The sequence below is a fragment of the Ambystoma mexicanum genome, chromosome 4q (genome assembly GCF_040938575.1).
Source record: "Ambystoma mexicanum isolate Mex_15411 chromosome 4q, UKY_AmexF1_1, whole genome shotgun sequence".
NCBI lineage: Eukaryota > Metazoa > Chordata > Amphibia > Caudata > Ambystomatidae > Ambystoma > Ambystoma mexicanum.
In genome coordinates, this window is record NC_090928.1 from 411,309,258 (window position 1) to 411,328,324 (window position 19,067).

At 45.3% G+C, this 19,067-nt stretch overlaps 1 protein-coding gene across 3 annotated transcripts in view; it reads left to right on the plus strand.

The window, feature by feature from the left end:
• Positions 1-19,067, plus strand: part of LOC138467753 (zinc finger protein 544-like) — a 402,382-nt gene that overhangs the window by 20,741 nt on the left and 362,574 nt on the right. For all 3 annotated transcript variants that reach the window (XM_069607981.1, XM_069607982.1, XM_069607983.1), the window contains exon 3: positions 9,802-9,912. In XM_069607981.1, the coding sequence (XP_069464082.1) occupies positions 9,802-9,912 (111 nt within the window). The remainder of the gene's footprint in view (positions 1-9,801; positions 9,913-19,067) is intronic.

Sequence of the window (19,067 nt, forward strand, 5' to 3'; positions counted from 1 at the left end):
AGCAATGGAGAGAGTGGAGTGGCATTCCTTCTGCCTTTTTGCTTGACCCCTCTGCGTAGTGCCACAAATGGCTCAAAGAATAATCCAACGCCCTAAAATGGTTCAAGGGTTTTTATTGAAGTTTTCAGCAGCATTTTATCTTGAAATAGTGTTTTGATCCCTAGTCCTTGGGTCAGTATATATAAATTATTGACCCCTACTATCTGTTCTCTAGGCTATCTGGTTGTGACAATTTTAAGGCAATGGCCTTCTGTATCTAGACCTCCTTAAAGACTTCCTAGACTAGCCCTACCCTACCAGTGTTGTTAGTAGCTAACTGAGGATCTGAGGATTTGCCTTTCATAAACTGTGCCCCACTTGGTTTTCACCCCCTTACATCCTGATGTTCCTTTCCCTGTCTCTTTGTACTACTCTCCTCTCTATACTCTCCTACTCACAACTCCAGCCCTTCTCCCCTTCTACTCCCTGTCTCTTCCTCCTCTGTCCCATGCAATGTCTCTTACTCCTTCTATTGCTTGCCTCCACCCTTCTATGTTAATACTCTGTCCTCCACACTACTACTCCCTCCTCTGCACTTCTGCTCCACGTTAATACTCCCTCTTCCACACTAATACTCCCAACTCCTCACTACTACTCCCTCCTCTAAACTAGTACTACCTCTACACCCCACCTTCCCTTACACTCAGCAACCAATATATCAGTTTTCCCAAAAATATTGCCTTGACACTCCAATTCACTGTGTGTCCTCTTGCTGGTTTCTTGGTCTGCTACCTACTCCTCCTCTGACCTCAACCCTAACAATCCAAAACGTCCTGCTTCCTCTTACCTCTGTTATCCTCCTTTCCATTCTCTGATTGGTTTTCTGGCCCTGCAAAAGTTACAAAAAGCAGATTAAGGCCCATCCCTTTTCCCCACGTGGAGCTGCTATGCTCATCATGAGAGCCCTGCGCTGCAAAGTGTCTGGGTTTGTGTTTGGGGACCGTGGCTTGGTTTCCCTCAAGGTAAGTGCAGTCCTGTTGAGCATTTGACGCTCTACTTTGAGTCCCTGGTGGCCTAGAGCATCCGCACAAGTTTTGCTTCCATGAGCGCTGAGGCTTGGGAGTGGTGCACAACGTCTGGAAAAGCCATGTTGCAGCTCTGGCTTCTCTTTCCTTGTTTCTCTTTTCCAGGCGGCATCCTTATGTGGGTCGCCTGAGGCTTGGAACATCTGTGTAGGAGCTCTGGTTCCCCTTGCATTGTCTCTCTCTCTCTCTCTCTCTCTTTGGTTGTGATCTGGCATTGTATAAGGTGGGGTGCTGATGGGTTGATGCTCTACGGGTGGTTTCTTCTCATGGTCATTGGTTCTCTGTCAGTTCTAGACCTTGCAGAGAGAACGTGGCCAGCATTTTTCTTAAGAGGCATGAGGTGATGCAAGTTGGTACTGCACATGTAAAGACTGGCACTTGGGAGGGGGCAGGAAATGGAGTCCTTTCAACTGCCACCATCCAACTCTGTGATAGGCCTGGCTCTGGCTTCCACCCCATGCTCAGAAGGGTTACTATCCCCTTGTCACAAGGTCATATTACTGATTCACAGTATTGAGATTTTGAATTCCTACACAGTGCTGTTGGTATGGAAGCCTGAAGACTTTCCTGAGTGGTCACATAGCGTCTATTCATTTAGCTGCTGAGGTGCAACAGCCACAGTCCATCTGCTCCCTAGAATTTATGGCAGCTTACCTGGGTTGAAACCCCAGGAAGGGTCACGAAAAAGCTTTACTCAGTTTATACCTAATACTTTACACAGGGATTCCTTGCATTGTGTGACTAAACTTACATTATAAAACGTGTGCTAATTACAATGTTTTTCTACATTATTTTAATCAATGAGGCATGCTTTCTGTGGATTGCGATTTACTGTCTAGGCTTACATACTTATACAAGTACCTTTCAAACATTACCACTCTTCAGTTTTTAACTGGCAGAGCAATACCCACTTCAGGATCCTCGAATAATCATTATCTAATCAAAACAACTGTTAAAACCATTGATTACACAGGCGGTTAATCTCTCATTCAGTTCTGGCCTTATTCCTGCCAGTCTGAAGCATGCATTAGTCATTCCACTTTTGAAGAGACCTGCTCTGTTCCCTCTGTTCTGCCCAACTTCTGGCCTATCTCTTTACTTCCCTTCTTGATGAGACTCTTGGAATCCTTAGTGGTTCCTTGTCTCGGCTCTTTCTTGGAGGACTCTTTTTTTTTTTACCCCTCTTAGTCCGGCTTCCGACCTGGTATCAGTATCGAGGGAGTGCTGGCCTCAGTAGGTGATGATCTTGTGCGGCTTGAGGACCAGGGTGGCGTGGGAGCTCTTATTCTACTTCACCTCTCTGCTACCTTGGATACTATCAGTCACGCAGTCCTGCTTCAGCGCCTCAATGGGACGGGTCTTTCTGGTGCTGTGTTAGCCTGGTTTGGTTCTTTACTTTCTGGCCAGACTCGGTCTCTTTCCTTTCCTTTTTTTCATTCTGTTCCCAGTCCACTCATCTGCGGTGTTCCCCAAGGGTCTGCCATTTCGCCAATCTTGTTTAATATCTACATTCAACCTCTGACCAAGCTCATATTGTTCACCTAACCAACACCATATGTTCAAGCTCTCATGTATGATGTATTATGATGCATGATACCTCCTATCGCTGAACACAGGATCCTGCCTCACTGTAACCCAAGGCACAACCTGTACTCATTGTAACTAAGTGCATCTACAAGTTACAGCGCCACAATGCCCCTGGGCTGCCTGTGCGCTATATAAATGTAATAAATAAATAAATAAATATCCTCCCACGGCTTCTTCTATTCCTCCTACGCCGATGATACCCAAATCATCATGCAGCTGGACCTCTCTTCTGACGTGTCTGCGTCTAGACTAAGGGTTTGCTTGGCGGTCGTGGGGGAATGGATGAGCAGAAATTGTCTCGAGCTGAATGGTGACACGATTAAGGTGTTAGTAATGCATTCCCCACCCCCCACCCCCCTTCTGCCACCGCTTTCTGGACTCCTATTCTGTTGTGGCCTTCTACTCTTGGCCCTTTTCCTACTCCTGTTTTGGTTGTTAAGGATCTAGGAGTTAAAATCTCTTCCTCCTTGTCGGCTGAAAATCAGTTCAGTGCTGTGTGTCAGAAAGGCCACTTTCAGCTTCAAATCCTCTGCATGGTCCTTCCCTTTATTTATATGCAATTTAGGGCCCAGTAATTGCCTCTCTTGTCTTGTCTTATCTGTTTTGGATTATTGTAATTCTCTGGTTCTGGGGCAGCCTCCCTATTTTATTCATCAGCTTTAGGTCCTACAGAATTTAGCAGCCAGAATGGCCACATTGGCACCTTCCTATTCCCATACTACACCAGTGCTTTGCTGCTTGTATTGGCTCCCTATGACCAAGCGTAGCTCTTTAAAAGTCCCTTTGCTTGGACCATCGCGCCTACTATAGGATTGGTGAAGAATACCTACAGCTGAAATTCTGTCACTACATCCCGCTAGGGCTCTGGGCTCAGCACAGACCTGCCTAGTTGTGATCCCTCACTCCAGGTTTGCGTGTATAGGTGGTCTAACTTTTTCTATCGTTGCCGCCAAACTGTGGAGCGCACTTCCATTGTCACTTCGCACTACTAAAGATCATCTGTCTTTTAGGCGAGCTTTAAAAACGTATTTATTTTAAATTGTTCTAGTTTCCGGTAGCTCTCTTCTGGTAGGTGTTTAGGGGCAAGGTACCCTTGGGCGAAAATTGCGCTATATAAACACCCATAACATAACTAGAGACATCTTGTGCTTCCTCCATATTCGTAAAGCATAGGAGACTTAAATATAGATGGGAAGAAAGACGGGTAAATGGACAGATGGGTAGAATACTTTGTAACCCATGAGATACACCTCTACCATACATTCTTGTAGTTAATCTTGAATGGCAGAGCCTCAGTGCCATTCTCTCTCAAGCCAGATGCTCGATGTGAAAGTAACCTGATTTTGCTCTTCCTGGAAGGGAGACCCTTCTTGTACCATTATGGTGTATTTCTTTTTTTTTCTCTTGTGTCTGTTACGCGGACATCTAAGTTAGTGCCTTTTCATCTAAAGGTGCGATTCAAGGCTTCTGTATGGAACAAAGAGAAGGGGCAAGAAGGAGGTTGTTCCTAAGCTTCAACTTAGAAATAGATGCCATAATGCCATGAGTACTGTTCAGTAAAATCCATAAACATATATAACTTTATAGATATTATCATTATTGGATTTTAATTCCATAATGGCAATATGTATAAAGGTGTATATTGAGTATAATAACCTATATTGAATACATATTAAATATATATATATATATATTACATATGAATCTGATAAAACCTTTGATCAAATAAAAACATTCTGAGCAAAAAAGGTAAGGCAAGCATTGGGATATTGACACCAGTGAAGGATATGTCTTGATGGGCAAAGCCTATATCTGTCTCTGTTTGATAGGACACAATAGGCCGACAGACCTTTAGCTTTCATGTCAAGAAGATGTGATGAAAATGTTAATTTATCGTCAGATACGTTGGGCTCGGTCAGACTATATTGAGGAGACCAAAGTATCCTAATTCATACCCTATGTCCCACCTTCACCCCATCAGGTACAATGACTCACATCATGTTGCCATATAGTTACTTTGAACTACCATATTCTCTCCTGAGCATTTTCTACAGTGCATTCACTTTTAAGAAGAGAGGTTTGTGAGCAGTTATCAGGAAAATATGTTGACTCTGTTTAAATTAATGCAACAAAGTGTACAAACTACAATGAAGAAACAGGCAAGGGCAGTTTGTTTCTCTAATCTTTGCCTGCACAACCCCTTTTACAACCAGACGAAAAAACTGAAAGTAACACAGCCCTCAGCCACAATCCTTAGCAAATGATTTAATTGTCTTGCAATGGGACTCTTCCTAACACTCCTTTCTGCAGTCCTTTCTCTCTGTTACTTTATTTTATGTCTCTTATCTGTTTCATAGATTGCATTTGTTATGTTTCTATGCGCTCTGTGCTAGGTATTGCTTTTTCCTGCTGTTGTTTGATACTACTGTATGGGGATTCCTTCTCTGCTTCTATTAACCACCTCAAGTCATGTTTTCTCCCTGTCTCTTTATTTCTGCCTGCTTTGTTTTTTTATGTCTGTCTCTGAACGTGCACATCCATTGCTTCAAAAAGGTCTCAAGGTGCACCTTTGTCTGCACTGCCTTCACTGTGTATATCTGTGAACTGATGTGTATGTTGTTTTCTCACTGTTTGTGTCTGTGTTTCTGTTGCACTGCATTCTTTGCATATCTTTTGTGATTTTGTCCTTTGTCTTCTTGCTTCTGTTTCTGTACATGTCTATATATATATATACCTTTAATCTCGACCCGTCTACACTTCCTCGTTTAATATTTTCCAAAGGTTTTGCTTTGTGTTACTATTTGTCTGTCTACCTATTTATATGTTACTTTTTATATGTCTAGCTATTTAATTCTGCATAACATATTTTATATGTTTGATATTTATGCTGTGCTGCTGAACACATTGATTTCTCTAGGTCTGCCACTGCACTGTTTTCTCTTGATGTATCTTGGTATCTGTGTTGCTTTACATTTTGTACATGTATCTCAGCAATGCTATATGGTTAGCTTTTTGGTGCTCTTTACGTGCAGTCTAATATTTTGTAACTGAGTACCGCTTACTCTGCCCTGATTTCCCCTCATTCCCTCTTCTGTCCACAATCTTGGTGTCATTTGTGATGCATAGCTCACCTTTACTGCTCTCATCTCCTGTTTACCTTGTGTGTTGCTTCCAGCTCTTTAATCACTGTTATAAATAGATTATTTGATCAATTTCTAATCTCTGTCTTTAAACAGTGCTCCGACTTGTCATGGCTGAGGTATGGACATATAATTCGGAACTCAGGAAATAGGGGTCAACCAAATGTATTTTACAGCACAAAATATTCCAGGTTTTAGGGTGGACTGCATACAAGGATAGGGAACCTTCACGGAAACTGAAAAGAAATGTCAATTTGCACAAGGACTACAGTACATCAGTCCTTCCCTTACTGTTCTGAGGTTCTACTGCTTGACGGTCAAAGGACATTCACAGTCAGTGGGGTTTTAAGTGTACACTGCAGTTCATTCAAGGGCGATTTGGGTTTTTTCCCATTGTTGTCACTGAAGACAGGTTTCCACCACTGTCAGTGTAGTCTGGATGCTGAGCCTTCTTTTGATGATCCTCCACCCATTCCGGACTCCTGGGGTTTAGAGTTGTTTTAGATCCTGCTGCACTTGAGTCATGTTTCCCCAGTTCTCTCTGGCCCAGGGAGCCTTTGGTTTGTACCTCATTATACTGGGAAGTCTCTCTGCCACAGCCAATAACAGCACAGGTTGAAGATATATCCCCTTTCCCATGACTTCTCTGCTTCCCATTGCAACTTACTGTTCTGCTTGTCATTTCCACCTGTCTTTCGCCTCCTCTATGCCTTGCAACGATATGGCCCTCTTCACCCCTCTCCTAATTTCTCTTCTTTTACTTGGGGTGATTTTGACTTCTCACTCCTCAGGAACACCTCCTTCGCTGTGCTGAGGCCTTCCTTAAATGTGTTCTGTCACTTGATCTCTGTTGGTGTTACACCTTTGTTGATTAGTTTCCCCTCTGTTTCCATCTCTTTACATCTCCTGGGCTTTCACACCCACTTTGCTTTTGTTTGCTCTTTCCAGAGTTTTGTTTCTTCCTTCCTCTGTGTACCATAGCATACACACTCTCCTCACCTGTTTCTTCTCGCTGACTCTGCTTTCTTGATGTTCCTGCCTCCACTTTTCTCTTGTGTCTGCTCAGTTCTGTTACTTTCCCTACCTTTGCTGTTCTCTTCTGCCTACTCCACACTCTCACTCCCCTGCCTCCTTTGTCGTCTCCTGCTTGTTTTCCTCACCTTCACCTGTCACCACTGACCATCTTGCAACTCTTGTCCCCTCCACCACCCCAACCCTTCAAGCACAAAGAAACTCATCAGTTGTGGTTCACAGTCTGCTACTTGCCAAGATTGGCTTGCCAAAATCAAACTCATCTTCACAGCAAAAGCTGTTGAGCTGCCATTGGTAATGCTGCTCCATGTATCAAAACATTAAGAAGGGTTTCTGCCATCTTGTCTTCACTCCACCTTGGTAGCTGCTGCAGCACTTGAATGACAGTGTTCAAAACCCATGCAATGCCATCACAGGAAAGTCCCCTGATGTTCTCCTTGTAAAAAAGCATTGTACAATCTATGTCCGTTGTGCATTGCGGGAGCCCACAGTTGCAATGCTCTCTGCAGGTCCAGTTATTAACAGCTAATTTCCTAGTGTATTAACAAAGTGCCAAAGGCAGATGTGCACATGGAGGTGTGATAGACAACAAAAGTGTGATTTATTCAATCATAAAACTGGAGTATTACACATTTTGAAGACCATCAAGGCTAAGGTAGCCTGTGAAGTGACACATTTACAGAAAAGAAGCACATTAAATCATTCTCAAGGGACAGCCAACACGTGGTTCGGCCACAAAACATGTCTTCTTCAAGGCTATAGTAAAGATACATCAGTAAACCAATATTTAAAAATTGAAAATGAATAAACACTCAGAGTGTGTCCCAAAGGAAAAAGTTTGCATACCGGTGGTTAAACAATGGAGAAGTATAATCAGGTGTAATGCATAAAAGGCATAAGTGCATAACACATATCAGTTTGTTAAAACAATACATCCAGTGACAATCAGTGTCAGGTTTCAATGGGGGACATCAGAAAAGAGAAGGCAGGAGACAAGCCATTAACAGCAGCTGGCAATACCTTTCTGATACACAACAGTAGTATTAAATGTGCACCATGTGAGTCCAGCTGGAATCTAGCTCTTGTGCCTTGTGTGTGCTGTAAAGTACTAAACTGCATACGGGAAGAGAATCTTTTGCCAAAAATATGTTGACAATACATATATTAAAGTTTAAATTCCGAAGTAACATGGGAAGGGGCTATACTGGATAACGTGAATGAACTCCTTACCATGACAGCGTCTGAGACCAGAAACAGTGGAACAAAGACATGCAAATAGCTACTGATATCAATCCAGAGAGTGAATGGATATCACAGATTGAATGGTGAGTACTAGGAGGAGAAGGAAGTGAAGTCAAGGGGAGCATTGCCGTGTTTTTCCAGAGCAGGTGACCTGCGAGATCCACCTAGCATATGGATCAGTCCTGATATGGACTTGAGGAATGACTTGAATAGGGTACTGGATGCGGTCTAGATGATGGAAAGATGGAGGAAATTTTAAAGCTGGAATAAATAAAATAAAATGTGTAATCACGCATGCTATAGTGAGATTCATCAAAGCATCTTACCAGATCTAGTGACATGATGCTGAGCACTGCCTTAAAATATCAGCATGTGGTCCTTGCATTTTCTAAAAAAGAAAAATGTATTCTGTGTATATAAAGATAGATGGGCAAGGGTTACTCGTAATGAGAATCAGTTATATCAAATTGCATGTCTCGGACACCTTACCAATAGGTTGTTCCAAGATGTAAAGCAATAATGCTGCAAAATATGTGGCAAGGAGATCTTTTGGTTGTTTTTGGGAGTTTCGGAACCCAAGTTTTCTGAAATGAGAAACATTAGAGGTGGGCAAACATTAGAAATGTATCTCCCACATAATGGGGATCAAAGTATGTGAGGACACAAACGGGTAGACAAACGGGCGATATAAGGCTTATCAGGGCATGGCCAAGTCGGGCGCATGCAGAGAGAGCCTTTCCGCTAATGGGGATTCCGCATTCCAAGTTGGAAGTGAAGCGCCGAGCCGAATGCAGTTATAAGCGGTACAATGACAGCGCCACATGATCCGTGTCATGTGCAAAGTCAAAACGTCAGCACGTTGCGTGCTCTCAGGAAAGATTAATTAGCTGTACTATAATAGAGGCCATATTGGAATGGTAATTAGAACAGACCAGGTCCTTGAGATTATCATAGCAGATGCACAATTAGATTACTTGAATTACCCCTTATATTCTAGCTTTTCATTGCAAAATGTTTTTACAACTAGATGTGAAAACACTAATTCTTTTAGTTTTGCAAACCATACATTGTCATCATAACCCACTTAAATGCTTCTTAATTCCTTAGACAACAGCCAAAAGCCGCTCTTACCTATCCAGATTTGTTCTATTTACCATTCCAATATGGCCGCTATTATAGTATAGTCCCTCCCTATTCCTCCTACAGCATGTAATGGGTGGTGGCACCTGGCCTCATTTATCACCCCAGGCATATATCCTACTTTACAGCATGGGCCATCGTCAGATTGCTCATCACTGCCCACTTGTCTATCCTATTATGAACATTTATCCACTCCCTCCTCTTTATTTTTTTTCCTTGGTGGCTCCCCATCTCTCTTCACTTTTAGATTCCAATTTGTGCACCTTTATTGAAAATCTATTTATTTGTCACTTCTCTTTTCTTATCTTTGCTGCCTTGTTCTCTTTTATCTCCATACGGCACAGTTACTTCATCCTCATGTTCCTGTGGCTCGCCATGCATCTCCCAACAGTTGGGCTGCACCCAGCTAATTGATCCATAATAATGGGACCTTGTTCCGCCTGCATTTGCTTATCCACCATCCCATTGTAACGTGAAATTGTTTTTGTCCATTGTTTTCTTTTTGTAGAGCGTATCAGTGAAAGCACAACAACATCAATGAGTAAGTCAGTACATGAACTGTAGATTAGTCATTCATTTCTGTTTTCTTTTCACAGGACCTCTTGTTGCTGCTTCAGTATTTTCCTTAAGAGGTAAAGAAAAGGCAGATGTGTATACCACTGACCACCAAGAGTCTGAAAGAATACATAGCGTTGCTCAATTCCCAAGTAAGTAAAATGTACATAAATGCTTGATTACAGGATGCTACAAACCTTTCTTTGGTCTTGCCTAAATTTGCAACATAAATCCCCACCATCTCCACCCAGACACACACAAACATATACACAAATACACAAACATGGACAAAAATACCCTCTCCTACTTTTGGAGCAGTAACTCTTAACATAGAGAGAGGATTATTTCATTCCTGTTCACTTTTCAGTGTCTCATATCCCTAGTTTCCCAATAGCTCTGATCAAGTAGGAAGTATTCATCACTCTAATACAACCATGCTACATCTTCTTCCTGGCTTAGACATCACACCACTTAGGTAGTTTATGGTCGCTCTGCATATGTCTTCTCTTGCTTTTGTCATAATGGCCTTGAGGTCCCTTGTCAAGGGGAGAGTACTTGCAATGGTCCAGTTTCCCTGTATGTGAAGTGATCATTGAAATGCAGTTGCAAATAAAAGGTTCAATAAGTTCCTATTTTCCTTAATATAAAGTTGCTACCTTAGGACACAGTGCTGGCATGGCCCTCTGATGACTGATATCTCTCTTTCCGTGATGATGCTAGAGTAGAGACGAGTGCTTGTATTCTTTCTGTTACTAGGCATTCTGAGGGGGTTTTGAAGAAGGCTGCATTTGCTAAGCCTAAGGTTTCTTCTGTCCTACATTGACCTCATTTGGACTGGAATTTCCAATCACCACTTAACATGCATCGGGCACTGGTAACTCTTCCAGCATGGAAAGATAGTGTCCTCTTTGTTTCCTTAAACACTCTGGATGCTTAGCACTGAGGTATGGCTAGCCTGCAGATAGGAAATACATAATGCATTGAACACTGTCAGCAGTCAGAATTCCATAAAACATTCTTGCCATTCATGTGGTGTGATGGGTGTGTAGAGGAGCTCAGGCTGGACGCCTTGGTGGTGCAGCCTCTTGCCCCCATCCCATGCCACTGTGTCATGGCCAGCGTGGAGATGTGAAACAGTGGAAGGAGAGCTCCGAGAGGTACAGGAGAAGAGATAGTTGTTTTTGGCCCAATCGGTGGAATGGGATGTGAAACTCAAACATTACAATTTCTGGTAATATAGAGGAAGGGACATCATATGCATAATGAAATCCAAAACATCACAACAGTGGAGTATTTATATGGAGACAGAGACCACCATTGGGCTGGTGTGAGGAACATCATGTTGTAGAAGAATCCCCTGATATTTTTGTTTTCTAAACCCTGTTTTTAATCTCTACTGAGAATGGATGCCTTAATGTTTTGCTCAAACGCTTGTGTCCTTCTTAATATAATGAAAAAATGCCACTTGTCACCCTGGTAGCATAGTACCACAAGGGAAAGGTGGTGACAACAAGCCCGTTTTGACTGGTGTGAGAAACCATAAGTGTCTCATGCACTAGTCCCCGGGGATCTGTCATCCAGGTGTCCAGGACACGACCATCGCTTTTGGATCCAGTTCCCGGGGGTAGACCAGTGCGGCAGGATCACCAGGGTGAGGGGTCTTCGAGGAGTGGGAGTGGGACACTGGATGGTGAGACGCAGTATCCCTTTCCTTGTAACACCTTTACCCCATCCTACCCGGTAGGATATTTAGGAACTCTACCCCCCCCCACTTTTACAACACAAACACTTTCTCACTGACAGCCCGCTCTAAGGGAAAACAGGCTAACATCCGAGCTGTATACCTGTCATGTCCCAATACCATGGTCAGGCAATTATCGACAATCACTCACACCTGACTTCCCTCACACTTCCCCACATCATTAAAAGAAGGAGCACAAGATCACACTCTGAGCGAGGTGAAACACATGAGGAAATATCAGTTCCAAGATGGCAGTTTAACGAGAGAAGAAAGATGGCAAAGCAGAAGGGAGTCGCAAGGAGGGAAATTCCCTTGACCTTTTTTGACAAGGAACTGTTACTTTCATGAGCCCTTAAGATTGGAAAGCGTAAGACCAGGAAAAAAGGCTGACAAATCCTACATTGTGTGTGAGAGGTACCCGGGCCGTCCCGCATCTATCATCAAGGCAGGGAGAATCGCCATCCACTGTGGTACTGCCCATGGCTCCAAGAACAAAGCAGCTTCAGTGAAATCGACACAGCTGGTGAGTTGGGGAAACTGATACAAGACCGGTCTGTGTTGAAGCCATGGCTGGATGCAGCAACATTGTATGGCGAGCACTGGAACGGACATTGTTTGAAATACATACGATTAAAGACACAAGCAAAGTTGAACTGCTGATGAGTGATTGAACTTTGAAACCAAGATACAATACCTCTGACAGAGTGGTCCGGCACTGCATCTATGCTCAATTGAAGAAGGTCTCTTTAAGGTATCCAGCTGAAAGTGAAAGAGTTTAAGAGAATTGGGAATCAAAGTGGTCTTGCGACCCCACGCACAGTCGAAGGTCTTTGATGTTGATACAGTAAAGAAAGTTTGTGGCAATATAGATAAAATTGGTCCGAGCCCGACAGAGGGAGATCAATTGAAAGCTGTGTGTTAAAGTGGGTCTGAGCCCGGCAGAGGGGGATCCGGGGTGAAGGAAAAATCACCTGAGAAATCCTAGGAAGAAAGGAACTTTGAGGTTTTTTGTGTTGCACCAGGCCCTCTGAAAAATAGATTTTGAACGGAATAGAGACTTTGGCCCAGAAGGCTATGATTTTGAAGTTATGATCTGCACACTCGTGCTAGAGAAGCCAGAGACTGTGCTAAGCTCGAGTGTACCCCCTTGTCCCGTGCAGAAAACATGGGGAAAGGGAAGTCAACAGCTTGAATAGCCTGAAAAATCATTTCTTGGACACTTTTCTTTTGCATAACCTTGTTTCCCACACTATTTAGAAGTAAGGATTGGCAATAGGCTTATTAGTATAGACCCTTTTATTTTGACAAGACACCACTTAAACGGCGTTATTATTTGATGGTTGTAGCTTGCTCCCATTTTTAGATTTAGGATTAGATTGGCGTTTTTCAAACCCGATTGAAGTTCTATAAACACCCTTGAACTTTGATCACTTCTGTCTGTTTTACTGTTTGATACCATTAGCCTCATTATGACCCAGGCGCTAAGTGTTTAACGGCGCCGTAAAAGGCTGTGGTGCCGTTAAACACCTAGCGCCTAATTACGGGGTCCCTTTGCAGGACCTGACCTTAACGGCTGGTTTTCCCAGACGTTAAAGTAGGGACCCGCAAAGGGACCTTGGTGCTAATTACGGTACTGCAATTTGCGGTACCGTAATTAGCGCCTTCCCCATTCCCATTGAGCCCTATGGGGCAAAAATGGGAATGGGGAAGGGCCATGGCGGCATGGGGAATTACCGCCCCACCAACCGCGGAATGGGGTGGTAATTCCCCATGCTAATAGCACCATGGTTTAGCGCCAGAGTCCTAATGAGGCCCCATGCCTTCCTTACACTGGTCATTGGGCCTCATTACGACCCAGGCACTAAGTGGTTAACCATTTAGCGCCTTACTACGAGGTCCCTTTGCGGGACCCGACCTGAACGGCTGGTTTGGACCAGCCGTTAAAGTAGGGACCCGCAAAGGGACCTCCCAGGCAATTACGGTACTGCAATTTGCAGTACCGTAATTGCCGCCTTCCCCATTCCCATTGAGCCCTATGGGGCAAAAATGGGAATGGGGAAGGGCCATGGTGAAATGGGGAAATACCGCCCTGCCAACCTTGGAATGGGGTGGTATTTCCCCATTTCACCATGGCGGACTCGTTACAACACCGGCACCAACTATGGTGCCAATAGCGCCATAGTTCGCCGGTGTTGTAATGAGGGCCATTGTGTATTTTCATTGTTTCTGAATAACACATGAAATGTGAGATTTCCATTTTTGTGTGTGCAAATAACAAGATTATTGAAGGAAAACGGGTACAAGCAGGAAATGAAAAGAAAGGAAAAGGGAACAGACCAACAGGGTTATCACCGGATAACAACTCTGTAGGATTACAGTTATGTTCATTAACAGAAAGTAAAATCTTATTGGCCCAATAATCCTGTGAGTAGGGAATTAGAGATACAAATAAATCAACAGAACAAAAATTGGCAAAATCATAAGAAGAGATATTGGGCCTCATTATGACCCAGGCGCTAAGTGTTTAACGGCGCCGTAAAAGGCTGCCAGCCGTTAAAGTAGGGACCCGCAAAGGGACCTTTATTTATTTATTTATTTTTTTAAAAAAAGAATTTTATTCGTTTTTCAATACAACCAACAATACAAACCAAACACGCAGTGCAATCCACAATCATTACATTAACATCAATTGGTCTTTGTTCACTGCCCCCCTGCTCCCACCCCCCTTGGCGAGCCTGTTTATCCTTCACGCCCAGTATCTGCCACACATGGATGGGCGGCATTTTCATCAGATTCCTCTGGATCTAACATTGTTCCAAATAGGCCAGATATCAATGTTTTCCATGCCATCAGGGTACCCACTTCCTCCTCCCAAGACATGCAACTTGCCTCCTGCCACACCACCGTTTCAGCCTCTGCCCATTTCTGTAGTTCTTTCCACCGCACCTCCACCCGTGGCTTAATACACTTTTTCCATCCCATAGCTATCCTTCGCTTTGCAAGCACATACGCCAAGTCTTTCAGTTTCCCAACATGCTTCAGCTTCCGTGGCCTAGGAAACCCTCCCAACAGGCAGGCCCATGCCGTATCAACGGCGAGCGTGACCCCTTTCTCTGCTAGCTTTTGTGCAACTTCTCTCCAGAAACCCTCGATCACTGGGCACGCCCAAAACATATGTGTCATATCAGCATTCTCCTCATCGCACTTAGGGCACGCCTGTCTCCCGGCATTCCGGAATTTAGATATCCTCAGCGGGGTCATATACGCTCTATGCGTTACGTACAGCTGTATTTGCTGCAATCTGGCATTCCTAGATACTTTATTATGGTATCCCAAGGCCCGCTCCCACATCCCATCTTCCATTTGGGCTCCCACCTCTGTTTCCCAATCCAATCTCAAATCTGTCAATACTTTTCCCACCTTAGTCATTACCATCTCATACAATCTAGAGATTTCATGCCCCCCTCAGTTGTGTCATATATCATCCCCATAATGGCGTCCGGTTCCTCCGCCAGGACTGTCTCAGGCCACGTCATCCGAATCTTCCGCACCAGCCTGTGATACGTAACATATTGGCCCCCATGTAGTCCCGCCTCCTCTCCAAGTCCTTCGAACTCCCTGATGGTCCCCTCCTGCCATATATCACCCAACGTTACCAGTCCCACTGACTCCCAATAGGTTCTGATAATCACCCTCAGTTGCTCATCTCCTCCCGCCAATGCAACCAGAGGTACCTGCGGGGAACACGGGAGCGGGTCCTCCATTATTATACATGCTCGTCGCCACATTTTCCACCCAAGCCTCATCATCCCCGGGTACTCCTTTATTTCTGACTCAGGCAACCAGATAATTTCTTTCAGGTAAAACGGGGCACAGTCCTGCCCAAACAATCTAAGTTCAGGGGTCGCTTCATCGGAGAGCCATTTGGCCACAAACTGTAATTGACTCGCTATATAATAGGCCTCAAAATTAGGTAGCTTGCACACACCATTTAATTGAACAAAAAACCTCCTAGGAATCATATGCGGGATATTGCTAAAATAATGCAGGAGCCTAGGCAGAACCACCATCTTAAGCATCGCTCCCCGCCCCATCATCGCTAAGGGCAACTTCTCCCAAAATCTCATGCATTTGCAGATTTTCTCAACGGCCATCTCGGTATTACACCTGTGTTCCTCCTCCGCCGTATGGCACACATCTATTCCAAGGTAGCGGAAAGAGCCCACAGTCCACGGCACCTGCAACACTGGCAACCTTTCCACAGGGATTCCTTTGTAACTGCCCAGCGGGAAAATGCTAGATTTTTGGGGATTCACCGCTATACCAGACAACCTCGCATACCTTTCCATCACCTCCAGAATATACTGAAGGTTTTCTTCCGGGTATCTCAAATATAATAACAAATCATCCGCATACAGGGATATCAGGTGCCGTTCCCCCCCCAACCTCGATGCCTATTGCATCGTATTGCTGCCTCAGGTACAGTGCCAGGGGCTCCAGAGTCAGAATGTACAACATCGGGGACCAGGGGCACCCCTGTCTAGTGCCCCTGCTAAGTTGCCATCTCTCAGATATCACTGTACCTGTCCGCACCCTGGCCAGTGACACACTATACAGCATCTCCGCCCACCTAATGTACCCCGGCCCCATTCCATACTCTCCCAGAGCCGCCAGCAGCCACGCTCATCTGACTGAGTCGAAAGCCTTTACCGCGTCCAAAGACACGATTGCCATCTCTCCTTCATTGTCACAGCCCCATTCGATCACCCGATGGAGTCGCCTGTGGTTGTGAGTAATATTTCTGTCCGGGACATAGCCCGTTTGGTCCGGGTGTATCAATTTGCCAATTACTTTCCGCAGTCTATTCGCCAGGACAGCCGTTAATATCTTGCTGTCCTGGTTCAGCATCGACAACGGCCTGTACGATCCGCAGCTATGCCCAGGTTTATTAGGTTTAGGGAGCAGTATTATGACGGCCTCTATGAGCGACTCCGGCAACCGTCCTACCTCAAACGCCTCATTGAACATTTCCAACATTGGGGGGGGAGTACTTCCACCCCGTATGCTTTATAAAATTCACTAAGTAATCCATCCGCTCCCGGGGTTTTACTAGTAGGTAGCTGCCTAACAACCTCCTCCAATTCCTCCAACGTAATTGGAGCGTCTAGTTCTTCTCTTTCCTCTGTGCTTATCTTAGGCAACCCAATGTCTTGCAGAGTTTCCAGAATTTCATCCCGGCTGCCTCCTCCTCTATCCCCATATAACTCTCTATAGTAATCCGCAAATTCCCTATTGACTCCCTCTTGGGTGTCTGTCACCTCCCCATCTTCTCTGGTTATTGTCCTAATCGGGGGCCTCAGGGTTTCACTTTTACATAGCCACGCCAAGAGACGGCCCGTTTTATCTCCACCCGCATGTTGTCTCTCAACGTACTTTTTGTAATTGAGGTTGCAGAGCCTTTCCCAGTATTCCGTGCACTGTTGCTGTAGTTTAAGCACCAGCTCAGTGTCTATACATTCACTTTTTAGTTCTCTCTCTAACTCGCCTTCTACTCTTTGTAAATCAGCCAGAACCCCATCCTGCAGGCCTTTCGATTTAGCAATGGCCACACCCCGTACCACCACCTTGAAGGCCTCCCACAGTGTCCCCGCCGAGTCAACGCTGCCTGTATTCACCTCAAAATAACGAATTATTTCATCTCTTATATCCTCCCGAAAAGCCGGATCTTTAAGCGCCTCCGCACGGAGGCGCCACATCGGAATCCGTGCCCTAGGGCGGCCGTATTGCCACCCCACAACCAGGGGCGAGTGATCCGACAGGACCCTCGCTTTATATTCTATATGAGCGATCTCTATCATTACATCCGACGTGGCAAAGAAATAATCAAGTCTAGTGTGCAGCTGTTGTGGGGCCGAGTAATGTGAATACTGCCTCTCATTAGGGTGCTTAGTTCTCCACACATCTACCAGTCCAAAGTCATCTAGCAGCGACTGCAATGCCCTAGCTGCTGGGGCAGGCCTGACCATCTTGTCATCCGACCTGTCCACTGCGGGGTTCAGCCCACAATTGAAATCCCCTCCCCAGATCACCGTGCTACGAACGCACAAGCTCAGGTTGGTGCACATAGCCCGGAAGTACTCCGCTGTGTTTTGATTAGGGGCGTACGTGTTCACAATGCACACCTCTTTATTCTCCACCACCCCTCTCACTATGGCCAAGCGCCCCTCAGTATCCACCATTTCCTGCATCAGTTTGAACGGGACGTGCGGCGCCACCCAGACCAGCACACCCCTAGCATAGACTGTGTATGAAGACCCCACTACAGTACCTTTCCACTTTCTCCTCACCAGCTCCAGTTTTTCCCGGGTCAATTGCGTCTCTTGTAACAATGCAATATCTATCTTTTGTCTTTTCAAATACAGCATGACCTTGTTCCGCTCTAGATAGCTATTGAGTCCCCTGACATTCCACGTCACTATTTTAAGATCCCCCATGGTTCATCAATACCCGTCTCCCTCCCTCTCGGCCGACCCCATCCACCTGCGCAATACAGATACAATTCTAGGGCTATTCCCTTTAGGCTTGCGTTTAAACTCAAACTCCCCAAAACTATATACACACCAAACTCCCCACTTCCCTCCCCTCCCCCCACCCGTCCCTTCCCCAACAACTCCCTCCCCAACTGTTGCCCAGCTCCATCCCTGGATCTCAGGCACCCCCACATCTAGCCCTGTCTGGTACGCTCAGAGCTCAGTAGGGTGAAGTCGCCCTAATGGCCACTTAACTATTAACACTAAATGGGGGTGTGAGGACTAGCCCTGAAAGGCTCCTTAATAAAGCAACAGTCCCAGTTTAAACAATGCATTATCTATCCCACTCCAGGCCCGTCTATGAACAGGCCACTTCAATGACTATAATCAAGTCCCATAGTCTTAAGCCGCACAATCTCACTGTGCTCCCACCACTATTTACTTATCACTTCCACCTCTCTCTTCCGGCTGGACGTCTGGCTCCTGGGGGCAGCCTTGCGTATCAAGCCATCCCATGGCATCCTCCGGAGTGTCGAAAAATAAAGTTCTGTTTTTATGAAACACCTTCAATTTCGCCGGGTAAAGTAGCATGTATTTCTGCCCCGCCGCCCTCAGTCTCCTCTTAACAGCCCCGAAGTTCATCCGGCTCTGCTGCACCATCAGGGTGTAGTCCGGGTAGGCTGTTATGTTTGCCTCTCCTCGCTTGATTGTTCCACCTTTGCGAAAGTGTTCCAGAATCCTTTCCCGGTCTCGATAGTTAAGGATCTTGGCGATCACTGGCCTGGGCGGATTGCCTTGCGGCGGCCTCCTCGTCAGAGCCCTGTGCGCTCGTTCCACAGCAAATCCTTGAGACAGAACTCCTCCGGTGATCTCCTGTAACAACATATTTTCGATAAACTCCGTGGGGTTGTGGCCCTCTGTTCCCTCCGGTATACCCACAATGCGGATGTTGTTCCTTCAGGCGCGTCCTTCCGCTTCCTCTGCTCTGCTCTCCAGGTTGCCTACTCTTTGCACCAGGGCATGCAGTCCCGACTTG